The sequence below is a fragment of the Cryptomeria japonica genome, chromosome 8 (assembly GCF_030272615.1).
Source record: "Cryptomeria japonica chromosome 8, Sugi_1.0, whole genome shotgun sequence".
Taxonomy (NCBI): Eukaryota; Viridiplantae; Streptophyta; class Pinopsida; order Cupressales; family Cupressaceae; genus Cryptomeria; species Cryptomeria japonica.
Window position 1 is genome coordinate 32,756,262 of NC_081412.1, and position 21,759 is coordinate 32,778,020.

At 34.4% G+C, this 21,759-nt stretch overlaps 1 protein-coding gene across 1 annotated transcript; it reads right to left on the reverse strand.

The window, feature by feature from the left end:
• Positions 1 to 17,617: 17,617 nt before the first annotated feature.
• Positions 17,618 to 20,626, reverse strand: LOC131051997 (probable LRR receptor-like serine/threonine-protein kinase At4g36180). Its single transcript, XM_059210137.1, has 3 exons — positions 20,398 to 20,626; positions 18,683 to 20,301; positions 17,618 to 18,550 (listed from the first exon to the last, which is right to left on the reverse strand). Exons 1-3 carry the CDS (start codon positions 20,624 to 20,626, stop codon positions 17,618 to 17,620), a joined length of 2,781 nt encoding a protein of 926 aa, XP_059066120.1.
• Positions 20,627 to 21,759: the final 1,133 nt, after the last annotated feature.

Here is a 21,759-nt window from a genome sequence, read left to right on the forward strand (position 1 = left end):
TTTTCAACTAAAGAAAATCAAACAAGACCTCATCGCTAGGGGCATCTCAACCTCATCACTTTATATCAAGTTGAGATCTCTTGATCATCTAAATCAAATCATTCTCTAGGGGCATATCAGATTCATCACTTCATATCAAGTTGATATTTGTCTTTTATCTGAATCAATCTCTTAACGTTAATCAGTTTCATCGCTTTTCATCAAGCTGATTATTCATTTAAACTCAATCAAGGGTTTAAAGAGTTTCTTTGATCACACTCAATCTAAGAAGGTGTTCAGTATTCGTTCCTTGATCAAGCTGAACAATTTATCTTCATCGTATCTTGGTCAATCAAGTTCAAGATCAATTTTTTTATCATCACTCACTGTATCTAGATCAATCAAGTTCTAGATCAGTAAGATCTACTTCTTGATCAATCAAGTTCAAGTTTAGTATCTTTTGTTTTCTATCAATCCTGGTTCAATAAAGTTCAGAAATGGTATCACTTTAATCAGACTTCATTCAGCTTCGTTGCTTCGAATCAAGCTAAACACCACTTTTCATCTAGTTCGTGATCAATCAAGTTCAGAACTACCATCTCCTAGATATCAACTATTCTTTGAACGAATGCGCTGCTCCCACATTAATTCAAAGAGGGGCAAATGTAATACCCTAAAAAATGGTCATCTAAACCATGAGCCCCTAATCTCGACAACATCACCAAGGTCCTAACCAAAGGCAATTAATTAAATAAATATTGAGCACACAGTTAATTCTTTAATCATCAAATGTCACATGGCAAAATCAATCACCCAATATTAATTAAATATTTATTTAATTAATTGATCATTCCAAGTAAATCATTTAAAATAGTTATCTTATTTATTTTATTAAATATCCTAGCATATTTAATTAAATAAATCAATTTGCCATTAAATCATCAAAAAAGATGAATTAGAAATTATTTGCCACAAATCTTCAAAAAGGAAACAAAATTAAAAAAAGGGAATTAATTGACCAAAAAAGAAATCAATTGGAGACAATCTTGAAAAACAAATTAAAAATTGATAAATAATCTCAAAGAAAGCAATTAAAACAATTAAATCTCAAAATTGAATGAAATGGAGAATAAATAAGTTTTTTTTTCTGATTTTAATCTTAATTTTAGATCAATTTCCTTTAAAGTTGATAAAAGCATCCAATCACATCAATTCACCTGGATTGTGCTTCCTCTTGGAAAATCTTGACCACTCATCATCATTTGATCTCGGCCGTTGGTTTCTTTCTAAAATTTCTATAGATTCAGGCTCTCATCTCATTCAAAAAGAGCCTGGAGAATATATTGTTATTATACTATTTTTGCTCTAGGTTCATTGCATACATATTTCATTAAATCATTTACCTTAATATTGTAAAAATCTTGTTAGATTAATCTTGCATCCACCTAGTTAAACATCATGCTCATATAGATTAAAATCCTTCATCTCGGTTTTGTCTAGTCATTGGTATTGCTTATACAAATCTGAGAACAATCTTATACTTGCATTTTTTAGAAGGCAATGGGTCGATTTGTTATGGTTTTCATATTTATGTTTATATCTGTCTAACCATACATGTAATGACTTGATTGAAGTGTTGTGCTTACAAATACATGTCCACTTTTCACACACACACATTGTGCATCTCATGCACCTCATAATCTGCACTGTCCCTAGGAGGATCAACAGATTGTCCAATTGGACCCAAGCATACGTTCCCACACATTACACAACTATGGGGCACACAAATGTGTGGAGCCGAGGATGACGTGTTAGCGCCACCGAATGCACCGCTACCATCAAAAGTAGGTTGACCTACTGACCCAACCTAAGAAATCAAAAGGCTACTCAAAGAGTGAATAGCCGATATGGTCCATGAAGCTGCCTCACAAATGATATCTGGATGCTGCACTGGAGGTGGGGGATCAACAAGAGGAGGGGGGACATATGGGCCCTGGACTACTCTGAATGCCCTAGGTCTATTTTGGGGCATACCTAAACCCACACCCAAGAAAGGTTGGATGTCAAAGTAGTTCACATGTTTGCCTAAAACAAACTCAGCACACAATGTTTTTATGAAGTAGAAGGGGACACCAAGATTGTTGTTGAGTGGTTTGTCGAAAACCATCCACCAATGATCCCAAAAGTTTTTCACAATGCCATCATTTGTGCACCATTTAATAAAAAGTTTTATTTTTTGGGGGTCTATGGGTTGACCAATGTGGGGATTCACAAACAATGAGGCGATAGTGGCTTTGGATATCTCGAGATCCTTGATCTCCTTATACAACAAGCCATCCGCATATTGTTCCCTCATAGAATCTCGCCACAAAAGGGTGGCATTGTGCTCCTTAGTCATGGTTTCTATACTCTTTGTGATCGACGTGAAAGGATCAAACATTGGGTTTAGACGAGGGATCATACGATATACATCTGCAATCCCCCTCAATTCATTCAAATTTTGTGCAATTAAATCCTAAATTGAGGGGGGGTTTGGCAAAGGAGGGTTTGGTTGTTGCGGTTGTGGTTGATCAATGTTTTCACTGTTATCCCCCATTTTTAACCTATTGAATGTAAATAATTGAATTTAGTTAATAAATTTAAACAATTTTGTATTTGATTCAAAAAAACCTAGTTTTCATGAAAAAAACCATATTTTCAATGAAAAACCAAATAAACAATTAAAAAAATACAAAAATTGAATGAAAATGATTGAAAACAATAAAAATCTTACCTTTCAATGTATTTTTTAGCAAACTTTGGGCAAAAAACCAGATGTCAGATGCAATCGGATATCGGATTTCCAAAAATTGCACAGCCCGTGGGTTAAAAATAACTCACGGGCTGTCACAGTCCAAATATATTGTCTCAGAAAATCAGATATCCAATTTTGATACTTCAATTATTTTAAAATAACATTGTATTATATATCCGATTTTCTTAAGTAATTACCATGCCAAGGTGTACTGACACCCAAGCCAAGCAAAAGTCAACACAGATTTTCGCATTTTTAGGCAAGTGGAGAAGGCTATTTTTTCACATCGCCACTTTTTGGCCCCCCATGAGCACTAACCCTTATCATGGAATGTATCTTGTGTGATTGGTTTTGGTACTTATGTATGTGTGTGCTCTTTATCTTGGTTGTTGATCATTTCTTTGGATCGCGGGCTTGGTAATTGTGTTCGGGTGAGTTGGTTATTTTAGCTTCTATGAGACTTTGTGCTTCGCTTCATGTTGTAGTTGTTATGATGTCTTCTCTCACTTGGTTTGGGTTATATACGAGTTTTCTATTTCTCTATTCTTATCAATTTTTCCTTTTGGTGGTTGTCTTTCTCATATGTTTAAGATGAGGATTGTGGATGGGAGTACAATCTGCTTCATGCGGATGACTTTATTGAGGCTTGGAAGGTGGTGGTTGTCTTTTGGATCTTGGAAATTGTAGGTGTTCTAATATATGCGGTGGTTTCTTGTTTTTCTTTTGCTTGCTTGGTTGTTCTTATGAGTGATCTTTTGGCTCGGCCTCATTTTGGTTCCATCGAGATTCCAGCATCCTGTTCTCCTTCTTATTTGGGTTATTCTCTATTTGATCACGGTTCTCATTATGGCATGCTAACTTTCAGTGGTTTCATTTCTTGTTTTCTATTTCATACTAATAAATGGTTTGGAGAATTGTTCTGTGTAGCGAGGGGTGATTCGAGGATGTTCTTTTTTTGCTGTTCTAAAGTTGTAATTGGATGTTGTTCTTCACAGTGATCTGAAAGGATGATTATGTTGTTGGTATCTTTTTGTATGCCTTTTATGGAATCTTCTTTTGTATCTAATGGAAAGATTATGTAATATGGGGAGGGGTATTTTGGATTGTGCCCAGGAGGCCTCTTTGTAATGGTTAGGTAGGCCTTAAGTTTTTTGGAGCAATACTGAAGGGTTTTCTTACTAGCTCTTACTCTCCAGTGCTCATTGAACTAGACACCATGTAAAAGATTAAAAATATTAATATAATTTAGTGGTATATCCACTTTTATAAAAAAAAAATATTTATCTTAAAAATTAATGGTAATTTTTTAGAATTTTTAAAAATGATTTATTGAATCTTAATGTAATTTGTACGTCATCTAAGGTAAATACAATATTGATCTATTATTACAAAATATACATTTGTATAAGGCTTCATCAACTTTTATATATTGAATGTCTCATTCAATCATTAGTGACAAATATTTTCTTAAAAGTCATACTATTTCATTTCTTTAATATTAAACTCATTGATAAATAGTAAATTCATATTTCTTGGGAAAAGAATTAGCTAGATTATCGAAAAATGTGTTTTTTATTAGAAACACATAAGAAAATTATGAATCTTAGATTTTCTTCTACATCAACCCATTTGATTAAAAACAATGTTTTTGTTCTCAAAGGTTTATTTTTAAAAGATAAGCAAGAGGAGAAATGATGTAAGTTTCTCAAAGATTTGTTGGTTGTAGATAGGGTAAGCAAGGAGGCAAGCGAAAAAAATAGGGTCCACTGTATATAGTCTCAAGTGTCATTTGTACATATTTAATCCTAAGCAGGTGTGGTGCCCCTTTTTATTTATTCTATTTTGTTTGTTTATATATCTTTTATGCATAAGAGTTTGGGTAATGGAAGAAAATATAGTATCAAATATAAAACATTAAGAAATTCATGGGATCAACACAAATAGGTATATAGGTTGGTAAGGTCCACATAAACCTAGCGAAATCAAAGTTTACATTATAAAATAAAAATGAAAAGTAGGTTTTAATCAATACAAATCATTATAGGAGAAGAATAATACAAACTTTCTTGAGTAAAAATATAATACATAATAAAAAAATGGCTTAAAGGAATGAATCTATTAAAAAATCGTAGAAAAAAAGATTGGGTTGCAAAGTTTGGAGATAAATGAGAATGGAGACCAATGAAAAATAGAAAAAGTTTATAACCTTGCATTAACACCTCTTACATGGTCATCAACCTTGTATGTTCAAGAGATAATGAATTTTAAAGGTGGGATGGAGGAGCTACTGAATAACAAATAAGTTAGGAAACTAGGAAGCAAGAAATGAGTTGCAAGCTTCTAGGTATTATAATAATAAATCAATCATTGGAAGAGGATAACAATCATTAAAGAAGCATTAATGATATGGAAATGTGAGCTTAATATGATGAAACAAGTTTAGGAGTTCATGTAAGAACTAACAAAAATACACATAAGTATGGTAGATTTGAAAGTTGTAAGAGTTCAAATACAAATATCATAACAAGAAAACAATCATGGCATTAAGATGGAAGAAAATATCGCAAGTAACTTCTTAAATGTAGAAAAATCAAGGGAATAAGTTTTGAAAGAGCCAATAATAAGGTCAATGAAAGAAAACACAAAACATCACAAATTAAAAGAAAAGAGAAAACAAAGTAACAAATGAGAGACTAAAAATATAATTATTAGAGGAGCGAGAGACTATAAAGAAATTAAAAGAACACTCGATCTTACTAGTGACTTTCTTCTAGACAAGATCTGTAAGAAAGGGAAAATTTATCAAGTAAGGACAATGGAAAAGATAAATAAAGAAAGTAATAGACCTATCAAATTGGTCATGATGATTATAGATGACAAGAAACAACTTATAATTGTATTTTAAAATATTCTTGTTTCTTCCCAAACAAGCAATTACAAAATGATAAAGCTATCATTACCAATTTTGTGCCTTGAAACACCACAACACAATAGTAAGGCGAAAAAGAGAGTGTAACACAATTATCAAAAGCAGGAGATGAAATAAAGCAATATTTTGAATCATGGATTTCAATATAAATAGAAATTAGGGATTACTTAATATCACTTAGAGTTAAAATGTTGGAATTGTAGGAGCAAGGGTTCTAGGTTAAGGCTTGTCTTGAATAGAAAGGACATAATATGTTAGTGATATAAGATTTCTACAATCCATATAATTTCTTGTAGTAGATCTAAAAACTCGCACACGATCTTATCCGGAAATCTACTACAAGAAAGACATAATATGTCTCACAAAAATTCATGACCATAATAATTATAAGACTCCTTCACTTGAAGGCTTTATTTAAATTATTGCTTGAAATGAAGTAACAAGAAATGAAAAAGGATGTGGAAGAATAATGGTGTTAGTAAGTGAAATTTGAGGCAAGAATATCTAGTTAGAAAAAATAGACACAAATAAGAAATATATATAACAAAAATGGAAGCCACATCATAATTACAACCTATTATTTTTCTCTACAAGCTTCAAAAACTTTAAAATGGTGGGATGGATAGCAAGGATTCTTTTCCATCCATTAAAAAAAAGATATTTCAATGTACTTTTAGTGTGGTGAAGTCATTGTTATGAGAAAATTCAATGTTTGGATTGTAAACATGAGCAAACCAAACTTTTGAGCAACAAAATGAAAAGAAATCCTATATGTTTGGGGAAAACAAAAAAGCTACCAATGAGCTAGATGTACAAAAGGTAGTAAGGGGACTAATCACTTTGGAAAATAATTACTAACCTTATGTGGTACGCATGCCTTGCTTATTTGTACTATTACAATTAGGTGCAGGGGCTCTAAGAACTATATGTGTAAAACCTATAATAGTGTGTGGTTGATTACGTCATTTTCTCAAAAAGTTTGATCTAAACAGGATAACAAAGCTAGTGATAGAGGATTTTCCTATAGTGTGAAAATCATATCACGGACTAATTTGTATAATATTGCTTTGACAAAAAAAATTCAATCTATGATAATAAATAAACATAGTCATCAACACTTGGCAAAGGGAAATATTCTAATAACTCAAGAAAATTGCTTTACCATCATGGAAGCTTTAAAGCAAATAATTCAAAAGAAGGAAAAGAGTAAGAAAGGGTTCATAAACCATGGATTAATAAATGTGTACAATACAAGAGGAATTTGAAATATGTATAAGGGAAAGAAGATAGAAAAGAAAACAAGTTATTTTCAAACAAATGCTTAGTTTGATGAGGAGCACAAGGAAACAAATGAACCTTCTCTTTCAAAGAATGAAAACGAAAAAAAAGGACAAACAAAATTTTGTATAAAAAAATTGTAAGAGTAAAAAGGAGAGGAACTAATATATTGTGACAAGAATAGCCCAAAACTTTTTAGGAGGGAGCTTCAACAAAGGAAATAAAATGAAAAGAATAGCATCACAATTGATTAATGGCTTACTAATGCCATGTTAGGATTAAGTTTCCATCTACCTTGTAAATCTTATGTCATATTGCATGGTTCCAACTGTAGAGTGTGAAAAACAAACAACTACGAAGGGTAATCAAAACCCTTGAGGATCCAAGTCCCAACTCTCCACTTGAAACAAACCCTTAGGTACCTATAATACAGGGAATAAGGAGACAAAAATGATCTCTATCATCCTAATGATATATAACACTGTGTGATTTGAAATGTTGATGAGAAAAAAATATACGCACAATCTAATCCAAAAACTACTACAATAATATAAAAGACAACATCTCATATTTTGGGCAGAGACATTTACTTGTTCATCGAATTTAGAAAAAAAATAAAATTAGAACCTAGACCCCATTCTACACAATTTGAAAAAATAATAATTTGATTTTCAATTAGTTTTCACAAAATTTAGGAGACAACATGTTCAAATTTCTATTTTTCAAGATGTGTCCACTTCAAAAATTAGTTAAAAATCATATATTCATAAAATAAATAGCCCAAAAATTTGGCATAAACTGCATGGTGTTACCTAATTTCTCACTAGAGCAATTTTAGAAATTCTTAAAAAAAGTTGACATTTTAGGGGGAGCATGCAAGTTCTAAGCTATATTTTTTGAAAAAATAGGACCACTTTGTGTGCTTGCCCTTTTTGAAACCCTTAATCTTCACCATTTTTAAGATAAATTTGTATTTTAGGATGTATAATTGGAGCACCGCATCCCTTTTTTTGTTGCATCTTCACATATTGAGTGTAACTATCTTCATTTTCTTGTCAAAGTTTAGACTTTACTGATTTTAGAAAAAAGAAAAAAAGAAAAAAAGTGGTGTCTTAAGACCCCTTTTTGGTACCCGATCTTGGTGCACTTACCCAAGAGTAAGAAGGGATAGAGGGAGAGGTAGACATGGAGATATTGAAGGACCTAGAGAAGGATGGGAAAGAGAGGTGAGAGAGAGAGAGAGAGAGAGAGAGAGAGAGAGAGAGAGAGAGAGAGAGAGAGAGAGAGAGAGAGAGAGAGGAGAATTCATAAAGAGAGATGGAGAGGGAGGGAGAGAAGTGGAGAGGGACAAATAGCGAGGTTACATACCTAGAGGGGAAGAGAGAGGTGAGGAACCTAGATGGGAAAGAGAGGAGTGAGATAGGAAAAGGGGTACAAAGAGGTGGGTAATAAGACATGGATGGAGAGGTAGAGAGGCGGAGAAGGAGAAATGGAGAAACCTATAGAGTGGGGAGAGAGAAGGTGGGAGGGAGAGGTGACAACCTAAACAATGGAGAGAGAGAGAATAAGAGAGAGTGAGGGAGGGAGATATATGTCGGGGTAAGAGGGAGGGGGAGACAAAGAGGGAGAGAGATATGAGAGAGAAAAGAGAGAGAGGGACAGGAAGAGATAGAGGAAAGTATCAATATGCATAATACCCTCAACCCAATGTACCCTAAACCATGTACAATTAATCTTGTACTCTAAACCCTATTTTCTCCATCCTCAACCATATATACTACACCTTACTCCCCAAAATCTATGCAAGAGAGGGAGAGGCATGATCAAGAGAGTGAAGGGAGAGAGAAAATGAGAGGAAGAAGAAAAAAGAAAAAGAGAGGGACAAGGAGGGAGGCAGGGAGAGGTATACAAGGGGAGACTGAGATGTTGGAAATATTAATAGACAATGGAATATTGTTGACATTTCAATAAGGATATTGAGAAGGTTGCTGATGATTATGTACATAACTGATTAAAGATGTTTTACTGTCTTGATATTATTATTTTGTGATTGATGTCAAGAAATTGATTTTCTAATTTAGTATGATGTTTCCATATCTTGAGAAGTATGATATGAAGATTATAAACAAATCGGTAAAAGACATAGGAAAGAATATGATGAGTAAGGGGATAAGTTATTCAATGGGCAACTACTACCGAGTCAGACAATGATGAGATCATGATGTTTTAGATTGTTTTAACATCATACATATGTTGTAAAATGTAAAGGTTAATACTATACTATGTTATCAGGCAAAGAACCTAGTCAATAAACCCTAAGGAACCTAGTCGGTAAACCCTAAGGTTATCACTATCGGTTAATGAAGGCAGAATGTCTACTGAGTGAAGTTTAGTTACAACCGAGTTACAACTGAGTTACAACTGAGCTATAACAGAAGGCATTGAATCTTTACATGTGATATTTAATGAAAGAAGCTGATGAGCTGGAGCGTATCAATGATTGGTAAGCCGTGGAAGAAGTTTGTTAACGAATCTAAGGCAATGGAAAGTTGGCATGAAGATCTACAGCTCAAATTGAACTGCAATACCCTAACACAAGTTCCAAGGTGGGGTAAAACATTTTCAGATCAAAAGATACATTGAATCTGGACAAGATTGAAGATCTGATGGCTATGATTGATCATGGGAAATGAGATTAATGAGATTGAGAGGTTAGAAGATTGTTTATAAATAGGATACTGTTGATAAACAAAATATGTGGGCAAGTGTATGCCCAGGGATGCTACATAGTGATTACCGAGCACAGAAGCTTGAAGACCTATTAGAATAACAGAGTGTAGATGCCCAGCAAATAGACAAGATTAGTTCTATGTCTAAATTGTATTGAACAAATAGGAATCTGCTTTAGCATTTTTAGATGTGAAGTTGCAGACATATTTTTATTACTATTATTTTGTGAAAGTGATAGGAAATCTCTTAACCGAGTGGACTTAACAGTCTTATATGTAAATCCTCTAGCAAGTTGAGATTCTGATTGAGTGTTTGAAATCCTATGACAAGTTCACTTCTAACAAAGTGAAGATCCTAACAGATATGAGGGAAATTTCTTAACCGGGTCACATCTAGCAATGTGTTTGTCATCTTTAACAGGATTGGCTTTTAACCGAGCATACTCTAGAAGAGTATATTTCTTAGTGGGTCCAAAATCCCACAGTGGTTTTTCCCTATTTGGGTTTCCACGTTAAATCTGATGTTATGAGGTTTATATTGTTCATATGCTTTTGAGTTTGCATGTTTGACAATTTTTGGTTATATGACTTATATATATGTTACCGAGGTTGAATTTGATGTTTTGATGGATGATTAAGTTTGTATGAGTCACCCCCGCCCTCTCATCTTGTTGGCTATTGGATCTGTACTTATAGTAAGTATCAGAACTATCAATTGGTATCAGAGCTTTGGACTCTGAAAGGAAAGTTTAAAGGCACTTAAGTTAAAGATCCAAAGATGTATAAGAGGGATGCACCGAAGCTGAACAAGTCAAGTTTCTCTACATGGCAGAAAAGGATGAAGCTACATCTATCAGGAGTTGGAGAATATGCTATATACTATCTGGAGAATGATTTTGTTGCACCAAGCACCTATCCATTGACAATGGAAGAGATAAAGGCAAATCAAGAACATATTCAAGAAATGATTGAAATAACATCTGCATTGACCAATTCAGAGTTTAATGATCTAGAAGGATGTACTGATGCAAAGGCAATGTGGACTAAACTCATATCTGTATATGGAGAAGATGAACATGTTCAAAGAGCAAAAGTAGATAGTTTAAGAGGACAACTTGAATCTATGAGGAAGAATGAAGGTGAGAACATAACCCAGTACAGTACACGACTAAAGGAGATTGTAAATCAAATCAAAGGAGCAGGAGGAACTATTGAAGAAAAGCATGTAACAAGTAAGTTGTTAAGAACCCTTCTACTTGCCTATGCAATCCGAGTCTCTACAATCAATGAATTGAGGTCTGTACCCAATATGATAGTTTCTTTGGATGCTACTATTGGTAAGCTACATGTATTTGAGTTAAGTAATTTTGATAACAGTGGGTCATCGGTAAATAAAGTTGAATTTGCATTTAGTTCTTTTCATCTGAATGAATCTAATGATTACAATGAAAGAAAGTATAAGTACTCTGAAGGAGATCACAGTGGAGAAAATGAAAGATTTTGGAAGAACATGGAAGAAGTACACAAACTGTATGAAGAAATCAAAAAGCAAGAAGAGTTTGAAGCACTATTGGCCAAAAGGTTACCGAGAGGCAAAGGTAAGTATAAAGGAAAACTACCTTTGAAATGTTTCAATTGTGATAAGATTGCACATATGGCTTCTAACTATCTTGACAAAGATTTTACTGAGAAAAGAGATTACTGAGATGACAGATAGAAAGATAACCATTACAGAGGACACCGAGACTTTGGAAGAAGAGATAGAAAGACATGCTTAATAGCTGATGAGGAATCTAATGATGATAAATTAGATGAAACTGATACAGAGGAAGTTGTTTATGTGGATATCAAGGATGGATTAGATGAAGAAAGGTATGAAGAAAAAGCCCTAATATCTCACATAAACACTAATGATTCTTGGATTATAGATAGTGGATGCTCACATCATATGACAGGAGATAAACACAAGTTTGTTATGTTAGAAGATTATGATGGAGGCTATGTTAGATTTGGTAATGATGCACCATGTCTGGTAAGAGGTAAAGGATCTATAACACTTCTTGATAATGCAAGATGCAATGATGTTTATTGGGTTGAAGGTTTGAAATACAATTTGTTGAGTGTAGCACAGCTAAATAACACAGGTTACCAAATAGAATTCCAAAAAGGAATTGTCATAGTTCATGACAAGAATGAAAAGTTAGCTGCTACCAAGACACAAACAAAAGGTAATACATTTCACCTTGATTCAACTTACAATAAGTGTTTGTATGCAAAGATTGATGATACCTGGTTATGGCATAAAAGGTTTTGTCATATTAACTTTGATAATATAATCAAAATAAGTAAGATGCACCGAGTAAGAGGTCTACCGAGTCTTGAAAAACCTGAGAATGCTATGTGCCAAGGATGCCAGATGGGTAAGAAGACAAGATCTAGCTTTACAAGTAAGTCCTACACTTCTAAGGGAATTTTAGATCTTGTGCACACTAATCTTTGTGGTCCTATGAAATTTCAAAGTTATTATGGTGATAAGTATTTCATGTTATTTGTGGATGATTATTCAAGGATGATGTCAATAATGTTTTTAAAAGAAAAATTAGAAGCCTTTCAAATGTTTAAATGGTACAAGGCTAGAGTTGAAAATGAAACAGGAAGAACACTGATGATTGAGAAGAAGGTTCCACAAACATTTTGGAGAGAAGCAATAAGCACAGTTGTTTACACCTTGAACCAAGTTCAATTGAAGAAAGGTACTTTGAAGACACCTTATGAAATCTGGTATGGCAAGAAACCTAATGTAAGTTATTTTAAAATATTTGAAAGTAAATGCTATGTTCATAAAGATGATAGAAATGGCGAGTTTGATCAGAAAAGTGAAGAAGGAATATTTCTAGGTTATTCTTCTAGAAGCAAAGCATTTAAATGTCTGATCAAATCATCTAACAAAATAGCAGAAAGTGAAAATGTGAAAATTGATGAATTTGTAGAAAGAAACGATGAAGGAAATTCCAAAGAACCAGAAGACTATGATGGATTTGTCTATGTGCAACCGAGAAGTCCTACCGAGAAAACTGTTGAAGAAAATGAAGAAAATATCCAGTTATCGATTGATGAAGAAGATCATACAGAGCCTACCAAGCCTGTATTAGCCAAGTATGTCAGAAGACATCATGCACCAAGTCAGATTATAGGAGATAAGGATGATCCAGTGATGACAAGGAACAAACTGAGACAGAATACATATTTGATATCTAAATTTGAACTGAGAACTATGAAAGAGGCATTTAACAGTGAAGATTGGATAAATGCTATGACTGAAGAGATTGATCAAATCAAGAAGAATGACACATGGACACTGGTCCCAAGATTGAAGGACAAAAATGTAATCGGTACAAAGTGGGTCTTCAAAAACAAGCTAAATGAAAAAGGTGAGGTCATTCGAAACAAAGCAAGACTAGTTTGCAAAGGTTATGCCCAAGAAGAAGGAATTGATTATGGTGAGACTTTTGCACTTGTTGCTAGACTTGAAGGAGTAAGAACATTGTTGGCATATGCTGCTTTCAAGAACTTCAAGATATATCAAATGGATATCAAATCTGCATTTCTGAATGGAATATTAGAAGAAGAAGTTTTCATTGAGCAACCTAAAGGATTTGTTGAAGACAATAATAAAGATCAGGTATGTAAATTGAACAAAGCTTTATATGGTCTGAAACAAGCACCTAGAGCATGGTATAAAAGATTGCACTCTTATTTGATTAAGATTGGTTTTATAAGGACAACAATATGTACATGAAGAAAGTGGTGTTGGAATATGTTATCACAAAGGAGCAAATAGCAGATATCTTCACCAAGCCACTACCAAAGGACACTTTTGAATATCTCAGAAGTAAGTTAGGGGTCCTACCCCTATCTTCCATTCACTGACCGAGTTCGGTGAAAGCATCAATTCGATGACTCTATTGAATATCTTTTGGGAGTTGATGCTAGAGTTATACACTTTAGATGGTTTTCTAAAAGTGTATTGGAATTAATAATGGAATTAATACTGGAATATTATAGAGAATGATTTAGGGAACAATAATTGAAGACAAATGCTCTGACTAAGACTCAGTTGATACACAACAACAAGAAATAACTTCTTACAAAAAGAAATTATGTTTTAGTTCTTTTTTTTTTGGCATTGTTGTCAAAGGGGGAGAAGACCTACCAAAGGGAGAGAAGACTAATATATGGGAGAAGAATGAGAGAAGACTATAGTTTGAAATAAAGACTAAAAACAGAAGAGAAGTCTAATGTATGGGGGAGAGCATTTCAAGCATTTCAGAATCACAGCAATCTGAATTTATTTAAAGGTCAAATCAATGGTTTTGCCATCAATGCCAAAGAGGGAGATTGTTGGAAATATTACATTATAACAGACAATGGAAGATTGTTGGCATTTCAATAAGGATATTGAGAAGGTTGTTGATGATTATGGACATAACTGATTAAAGATGTTTTACAATCTTGATATTATTATTTTGTCATTAATGTCAAGAAATTGATTTTCTAATTCAGTATGATGTTGACATATCTTGAGAAGTATGATATGCAGATTATAAAGAAATCGATAAAAGACATAGGAAAGAATATGATGAATAAGGGGATAAGTTATTCAATGGGAAACTACTACCGAGTCAGACAATGATGAGATCATGATGTTTTAGATTGTTTTAACATCATACATATGTTGTAAAATGTAAAGGTTAATACTATATTATGTTATTAGGCAAAGAACCTAGTCGATAAACCCTAAGGAACCTAGTCGGTAAACCCTAAGGTTATCACTATCGGTTAATGAAGGCAGAATGCCTACCGAGTGAAGTTTAGTTACAACTGAGTTACAACCGAGCTATAACATAATGCATTAAATGTTTACATATGATATTTAATGAAAGAAGCTAATGAGCTAGAGCAGATCAATGATTGGTAAGCCGTGGAAGAAGTTTGTTAATGAATCTAAGGCAATGGAAAGTTGGCATGAAGATCTATAGCTCAGATTGAACCGCAATACCCTAACACAAGTTCCAAGGTGACAATGCAAGTTCCAAGGCAGGGTAAAACATTTTCAAATCGAAAGATACATTGAATCTGGACAAGATTGAAGATCTGATGGCTATGATTGATCATAGGAAATGAGATTAATGAGATTGAGCGGGTAGAAGATTGTTTATAAATAGGAAACTGTTGATAAACAAAATATGTGGGCAAGTGTACGCATAGGGATGCTACATAGTGATTATTGAGCACAGAAGCTTGAAGACCTATTAGAATAACAGAGTGTAGATGCCTCGCAGATAGACAAAATTAGTTCTATGTCTAACTTGTATTGAACAAATAGGAATCTGCTTTATTATTTTTAGATGTGAAGTTGCAGACATATTTTTATTACTGTTATTTTGTGAAAGTGACAGGAAATCTCTTAACTGAGTGGACTTAATAGTCTTATATGTAAATCCTCTAGCAAGGTGACATTCTAATTGAGTGTTTGAAATCCTTTGACAAGGTCACTTCTAACAAAGTGAAGATCCTAACAGATCTAAGGGAAATCCCTTAACCGGGTCACATCTAGCAATGTGTTTGTAATCTTTAACAGGATTGGCTTTTAACCAAGCATACTCTAGAAGAGTATATTTCTTAGTGGGTCTGAAATCCCACAGTGGTTTTTCCCTATTTGGGTTTCCACGTTAAATCTGGTGTTATGAGGTTTATATTGCTCATATGATTTTGAGTTTGCATGTTTGATAATTTTTGGTTATATGATTGATATATATGTTACCGAGGTTGAATTTGATGTTTTTATGGATGATTAAGTTTGTATGATTCACCCCCCCTCTCATCTTGTTAGCTATTGGATCTGTACTTATATTAAGTATCAGAACTATCATGAGAAACCTAGAGAGGGGAGATGTAGATAGAAGTTCACAAAGAGAGAAAACCTTCCAATCCCATGATCAATCCTTACCATCTCTAGTAAAAGATGCATCCAACGACAAAACCTTTCAAGGACTATAAAAAATAGAAATCCAAGTTGATCCATTTCTTCGTACTATTCCTTTATACCATTCAAAGATTCTAGATCCAATGCCTTCATATGCTCATTTTCCAAGCAAAACCACTTCAGAGAGTCTTATTCCAAATCCTTTCTCATCATGCCAAAATGTTGAATCCTTCCAAGAATCCCCCATACATATCCAAACTCCTACCCCATATTAAGAGGATAATTCAAAGTCAAAAGAAATTAGTCTTGAAATAAATCAAGATCAAGAACAACCATCCAATTTTTGACCAAGATCTCATCTCCCAAGAGTCTTATGATGATCATATCATCCCTTTTTATTCCATCCTAGATTATTCCCTTCCACCTTAAGAGAAAAGTGTCCTTTCAAGTCCCATTCAACATCCACCTCCTAAGAAAGATCATGATATCCGTTCCATCCCCTTTAATGATCCAATTCAAAATTAGGAGCAAAATGCAAATACCAATTATCATATTCCAAGTCAAGATCAAAGTTTCGCTTCACCTCCATGTCATAATCCCCCATATCCACTTCAAGAGCCCATCATCCCTTCTTATCCCCCTCATGGTCCTAGTCTTCCACAAGATCCCATTGCATCTACCCAAGTTTTTAATGAATCCCCTATATCAAATGGGTTCCTCCACTTTCATTTGAGCTAGTCTAATTCATGATCCTGTCATTCTTTGTATGCCATAGCCTCCTCAAAATGGACTTGCATCTTGCTTTAAAAGTAACAAGTATCCTCTTGCTAAAAATATTTGTTAAAAGATGCATTATCAAGGCAAAGGGTTAGGCCTACATGAACAAGGTATATTAGAACCCCTTCATATCAAAGCAAATATCACTAAATAAATAATTACACCAACAATTAAAGGGGTTTGATAAAATCCACATCAAATCACATTAGATTGAACCTACTTGTTACAAATTTATTTGTCAAAATAGTCAACTTCATATTAAGTGTGTTGGGGTCAAATGAAATCACATGGAGACATAGTTTTACATACATGTAGCCCTTTGAGTTTTATTTACTTAATATAATATATTGTATCTAATTTTAATATTGATTGCATTATTTATTTTATAAGTAAGATAAGCCGATCCCAAAAATTATCCTATTTGAAAGTCTATGAAAAATAACAAACTATGTCAAGAAATTTCATAAAACTTTATTGCACTCCATATTGATGTGCTTGTTCTAAAATAATAATAACTCAATTTCAATAAATAGACAAAAGTAAATATATCATGATTATAATATAGATCTAAATTTCTGTTAATATCAATTAAAAAATTAATAATAAAAAAATATTATAAAAAAAAATTCTCATTAAATATTAGAGTTAATAATTTAATCCTAATAAAAGTTCAAATAATTCTGTTTGCAATAAAAATGAAAAAATATATATAAGACATCAAAACTAACTGAAATAATTAATAAATTCTAATAATATCACTTAGAGAAGCAATAATATAAAATAGATTATCAACCATAAAATATTTATTAATATATTTAAAATTATTTTCTTTCCATACCCATATGAGAGAGATTACCTATTTAAAAAGGAAATATTATATATTATTTTCTTCCAGACAACTATAGTACTCATGACATATCCATCTATGACTATATGAAGGCAATGCCTCTTTACACCACTATTTTTTCCCCTTTTCCGTACTCATATAAAAGACTCTGTCTCTTTACACTATGATATTATGCATTATTTTTGCACACATAATCTATCTATAATACCCTTATTTCATACAAACAATCTATCTAAATTACCCATGACATATCTATCTATGACCATATGAAGGCAATGGTTCTCTAAACTACTATTTATTATTTTCTGAGTGACAATATATTCAGAAGACCTACGGCATATCCATCTAGGGCTCTAATGTATATTACTCGCCATTTCTTTTTCAGGCAAAGGACTCCAAACACTCCCCAGAATCCAACAGCAAAGCTTGCCATCCAACTTACATACCAATACCATGGGATTTCTTCTTCCTCTTCCTCCTCTTCATCTTCGGAAACCGGTGGCATGCCTGCAGATGAGTTGTTCTCACAACCGCATGATCTCTTGTCAACTGGAAACCCACACAGATCGGGGTTCCCTGAAAAGTAAGTGGAATTGAATGTGGAGAACTGAGTCCCTGATGGGATTGTTTCACAGAGCATGTTGTTGGACACAATGAAGAAACTCAAAAAGGAAAGTGGTACCATCTGACCTGGGATTCTTCCACGCAATTTATTATTAGAAAGATCCAATGATTCTAACTGCTCTAACAAGCCAAAACTTACTGGAATCTCTCCTGTAAGACTATTACCTGACAAATTCAGGACATGTAAATGCTTAAGGTTGCCAATTTCTGAAGGAATGTCACCTGAAAGCTGATTTGAAGAAAGATCAAATGCTGTTATAAGTAAAAGAACAGAATTACCATAGGCGAGGTTCAATCCTTTGTTAGTCACATTGATCTCTTCCTTATAATAATATGAAAGACCAAATGAGGAACGACCGTTTAAGACTTCTGATCCACCCGCTTCTCCATCCATCATACCTGTCAACTTCCCCAACTCTGGTGGGATAGCACCAGTCAAATCATTATGGGAGATATCTAAGATATGGAGAATTGAAAGATTGCCTAATGCATTTGGTATCCACCCTTTAAAGTTGTTTGATCTCAAAACAAGTATCATCAACTCAGAAAGCTGCCCTAACCATTGAGGTATGTTCCCAGACAAGAAATTATTTGCCACATCCAAAATCTGCAATTTCCAACAGTTTTGGACATCAGATGGCAAGTTCCCCTTAAGCATGTTGTCACTGAGATGAAGCTTTTAGAGTTGGCGTAGCCTTCCTATCTTAGATGGAATCTCCCCACTTAATTTATTGTTTGCCAGATTTAGTCTTTTCAAAGCTGTGCAGTTGGTGAGGCTTGATGGTATTTTACCTTCAAAGTTGTTACCTGATAGATCCAAATCCCGTAGCTTTTGCAGAAGACCGATGGAAGAAGGAATATCACCTCTTAAATCATTTTCAGAGTATAACAAGAATTCAATGTTAGGAAGAAGCAAACCAATCTCCACTGGGATAAAACCGGTGAATCTATTCTGGGACAAGTCCAACAATTCAAAATCTGATGCAGGCACAGAAGGAATCGGAACAGAACCAGTCAACATATTATGACCCAAATATATCTTCTCATAGTAACTTATATCAAAGCTGGAAGGGAGTTCACCTTGCAAGTTATTATGCGACAGGGAAATAAATACGAAATATGGAAGGTCCCCAAGCCAAGCTGGAATGTTTCCAAAGAGACTGTTGTTGGAGAGATCCAACAACCCCAAGCTATATTGTGTTGAAAGGAATGCAGGAATGAGACCCCCTATATTACAAGAACCCAAGTGCAATACTTGAAACTGCATTGGAGGTATCCATTCGGGCTCAATATGAAGAGTCAATTTATTGTCAGAAAGACTTAGCTCAACAAGCCTGGTAGCATTTTCAAAGAAATGAAGAGAAATGAAGCCTTCTAAATTGATGTTACCGAGATTAATGCTAGAAAGTCGACTTAGATATCCAAGAGAATTGGGAATGCTACCGTTAAGGTGATTGTGGTCTAGATAAAGCACTTCCAAAGAGGAAATCCCACCCAACTCAGAAGGCACATTGCCGGTCAGAAGATTATAAGAGAGGTCGAGATAAACCAAGGCTGAAAGCAATCCAACTGAAGCTGGAATTTGTCCATTCAATAAGTTGTCTACAAGATCAAGATATTGAAGGGAAGAAAGATTTCCAATGCAAGGCGGCAAGCTTCCTGTAACATTGGAACCCGAGAGAGCAAATCTGGTAAGCTGGGGCCACGCTTCACATGGCAATATTTGTCTTATATTTCCAGTTATTTTGTTGTCGACCAACTTAATCTCTTTCAGATGAGGCAAACGGGAAAGACTCGAAGGGAATGGCCCCGTCAGGTAACAGCGGTCAAAGTGAATGGATACTAAACCAGTCATATTTCCCAGCCATGTGGGCAAACTGGAAGTAAGCTCGTTCCAGCCAAGATGGAGATGGGAGAGCGAGGTGAGGTTTCGTAAAGCATTGGGGATGTGCCCCGACAGAGAACAGTCTTTGAGGCTGAGGTGGTGAAGGCTATGGAGCCTAGAAAGTGGTGCTTCTAATTGCTTCCCCGTCATGTTCAGTTCGACCCCTTGCAGTGACAAATGCTTTAACCCTCGCACATTCTCTGTCCACTTCAAACTGGGACTATAGACAGGTCCACAATCATACGAGTTATATGAAACTTCGTCCTGGAGGTAAATCTTTGTTGCAAGATCTATAACTTGCAGTTGGGAAAGATTTCCCAGACGCCACAGAATACTACCATCCAGATCAGCACCAGCACAAGACAAGTCGAGATAAGTCAAGTTGTGAAGGGAGGATATATGCTTTGAAATCTGGCCTTCAAAATAATTGGAGCTGAGATCGAGATGCTTCAGTCGGTGTAGACTAGAAAGCTCTGAATGTCGAAGACCAAGAAAACACATTTCATTACAATAATCAGAAATCATTAGTTCAAAAACAAAAAAATGATGCTAATTAGAAGTGTCTTTACCTTCCGGTATAATACCACTCAAGAAATTGGCGCTCAAATCCAAATGCTCCAGATACTTCAATTTGAACAGTGCTGGAGAAAGTATGCCAGTTGTCGGATAATATTCATCGAGATTTGTCGAATTATCATCGCTAATTGTCAGAGAATCTTTATCGAGATATATCGAATTCACTGAAAATTGAGAAAGATGAATTTTGATGACATGGGATGAGATTTGTCGAATTATCATTTGGAGATATATTCAAATGCTCCAGATACTTCAATTTGAACAGTGCTGGAGAAAGTATGCCAGTTGTCAAGGAGTCAAGGAGTCAAATATTGTATAATAGTCTAAAGGAGGATATAAAGTTAGAGTGTAATAAAATTCACATGGAGGTTGAATAAAGTCTAGAGGTCGATCCTTTGTCATGCCTCAGTCCTCACAACCATCTACTCATAGTGTTCACCCTATGTCATCTAGTGATAGTGTTCACCTTATGTCATCTTCTTAGTTAGTTTCAAGTTGTGTGTTGCCAAATATATATATATCTATGTGTGTGTTGCCAAATATATATATATCTATGTGTGTGTTTGTGTGTGTGTGTGTGTCTGTCATTTTCCTTACTCTAGTAGGGTTGGGTTTGAAGTTCATTATTTTTCCACACAATCTGAACCAAATCCGAAATGAGGGGTTCCCAGTGCTTAGAGATCCAATCATGGAGTCCTGGAAGACTGGGCCAAAATCCCTTAAACCGGCATATAACCACAAAAGAAGAAAGATTAGAGGCAGTCTAATCAATCTCTTTAACCATCTCATCTTCCAGATTAATAGCAATAGACTGACAAACAGGAAAAGGCTTAGAGACAACATAAGCAAAACCCTTACCCTCAAGAATTCTATCGAGGAATATAGTTTTGCAACCTTCTTTAGCGTAGAAATGAATGCATGATATGTATGGAATATAATTCTTTAAAGGATGTTGACATTATAAATATTATGATATCTACATTTGTCACAACTTGATTGGGTTCTCTTTTTATGACCACAACCTTTCGATTGGCTAAGATCGAATTCTTTAAGTTCCCTTTCTATCATGATGTTGGGAAAACATCACCATGAGTCACAACAATTAAACCCATGCCAAAGTGAACTATCCCATGGGAAAGTGTGATTGGTTAGGCCTAAATTTGTCACAACTCTTGGCAATGTATGGAAGAATATAGTAGTGAAGAAATAGTAGCTTGGGACCGGACGACTTAAATCACACACACCGAGCTTTGACTTCTAGGCTTAAAAGTGTTAAACACTCAAAATTGACTGACATTCTTTAGACTTAATATGTTGCTTAATGTGTAGGATTTAGGACTGGCCAAATTTAAGAC

Bases quoted from the DNA above. Each gene is read 5' to 3' on its own strand.
- LOC131051997 (XM_059210137.1), bottom strand. From the start codon at position 20,626: ATGATAATTCGACAAATCTCATCCCATGTCATCAAAATTCATCTTTCT. The intron at 20,302-20,397 runs GTAAAGACACTT...TTCGACATTCAG, and splicing joins GAGTGGTATTATACCGGAAG to AGCTTTCTAGTCTACACCGA. The intron at 18,551-18,682 runs GCAAACAATAAA...TGGAAATTGCAG, and splicing joins CTTTGAAAAGACTAAATCTG to ATTTTGGATGTGGCAAATAA.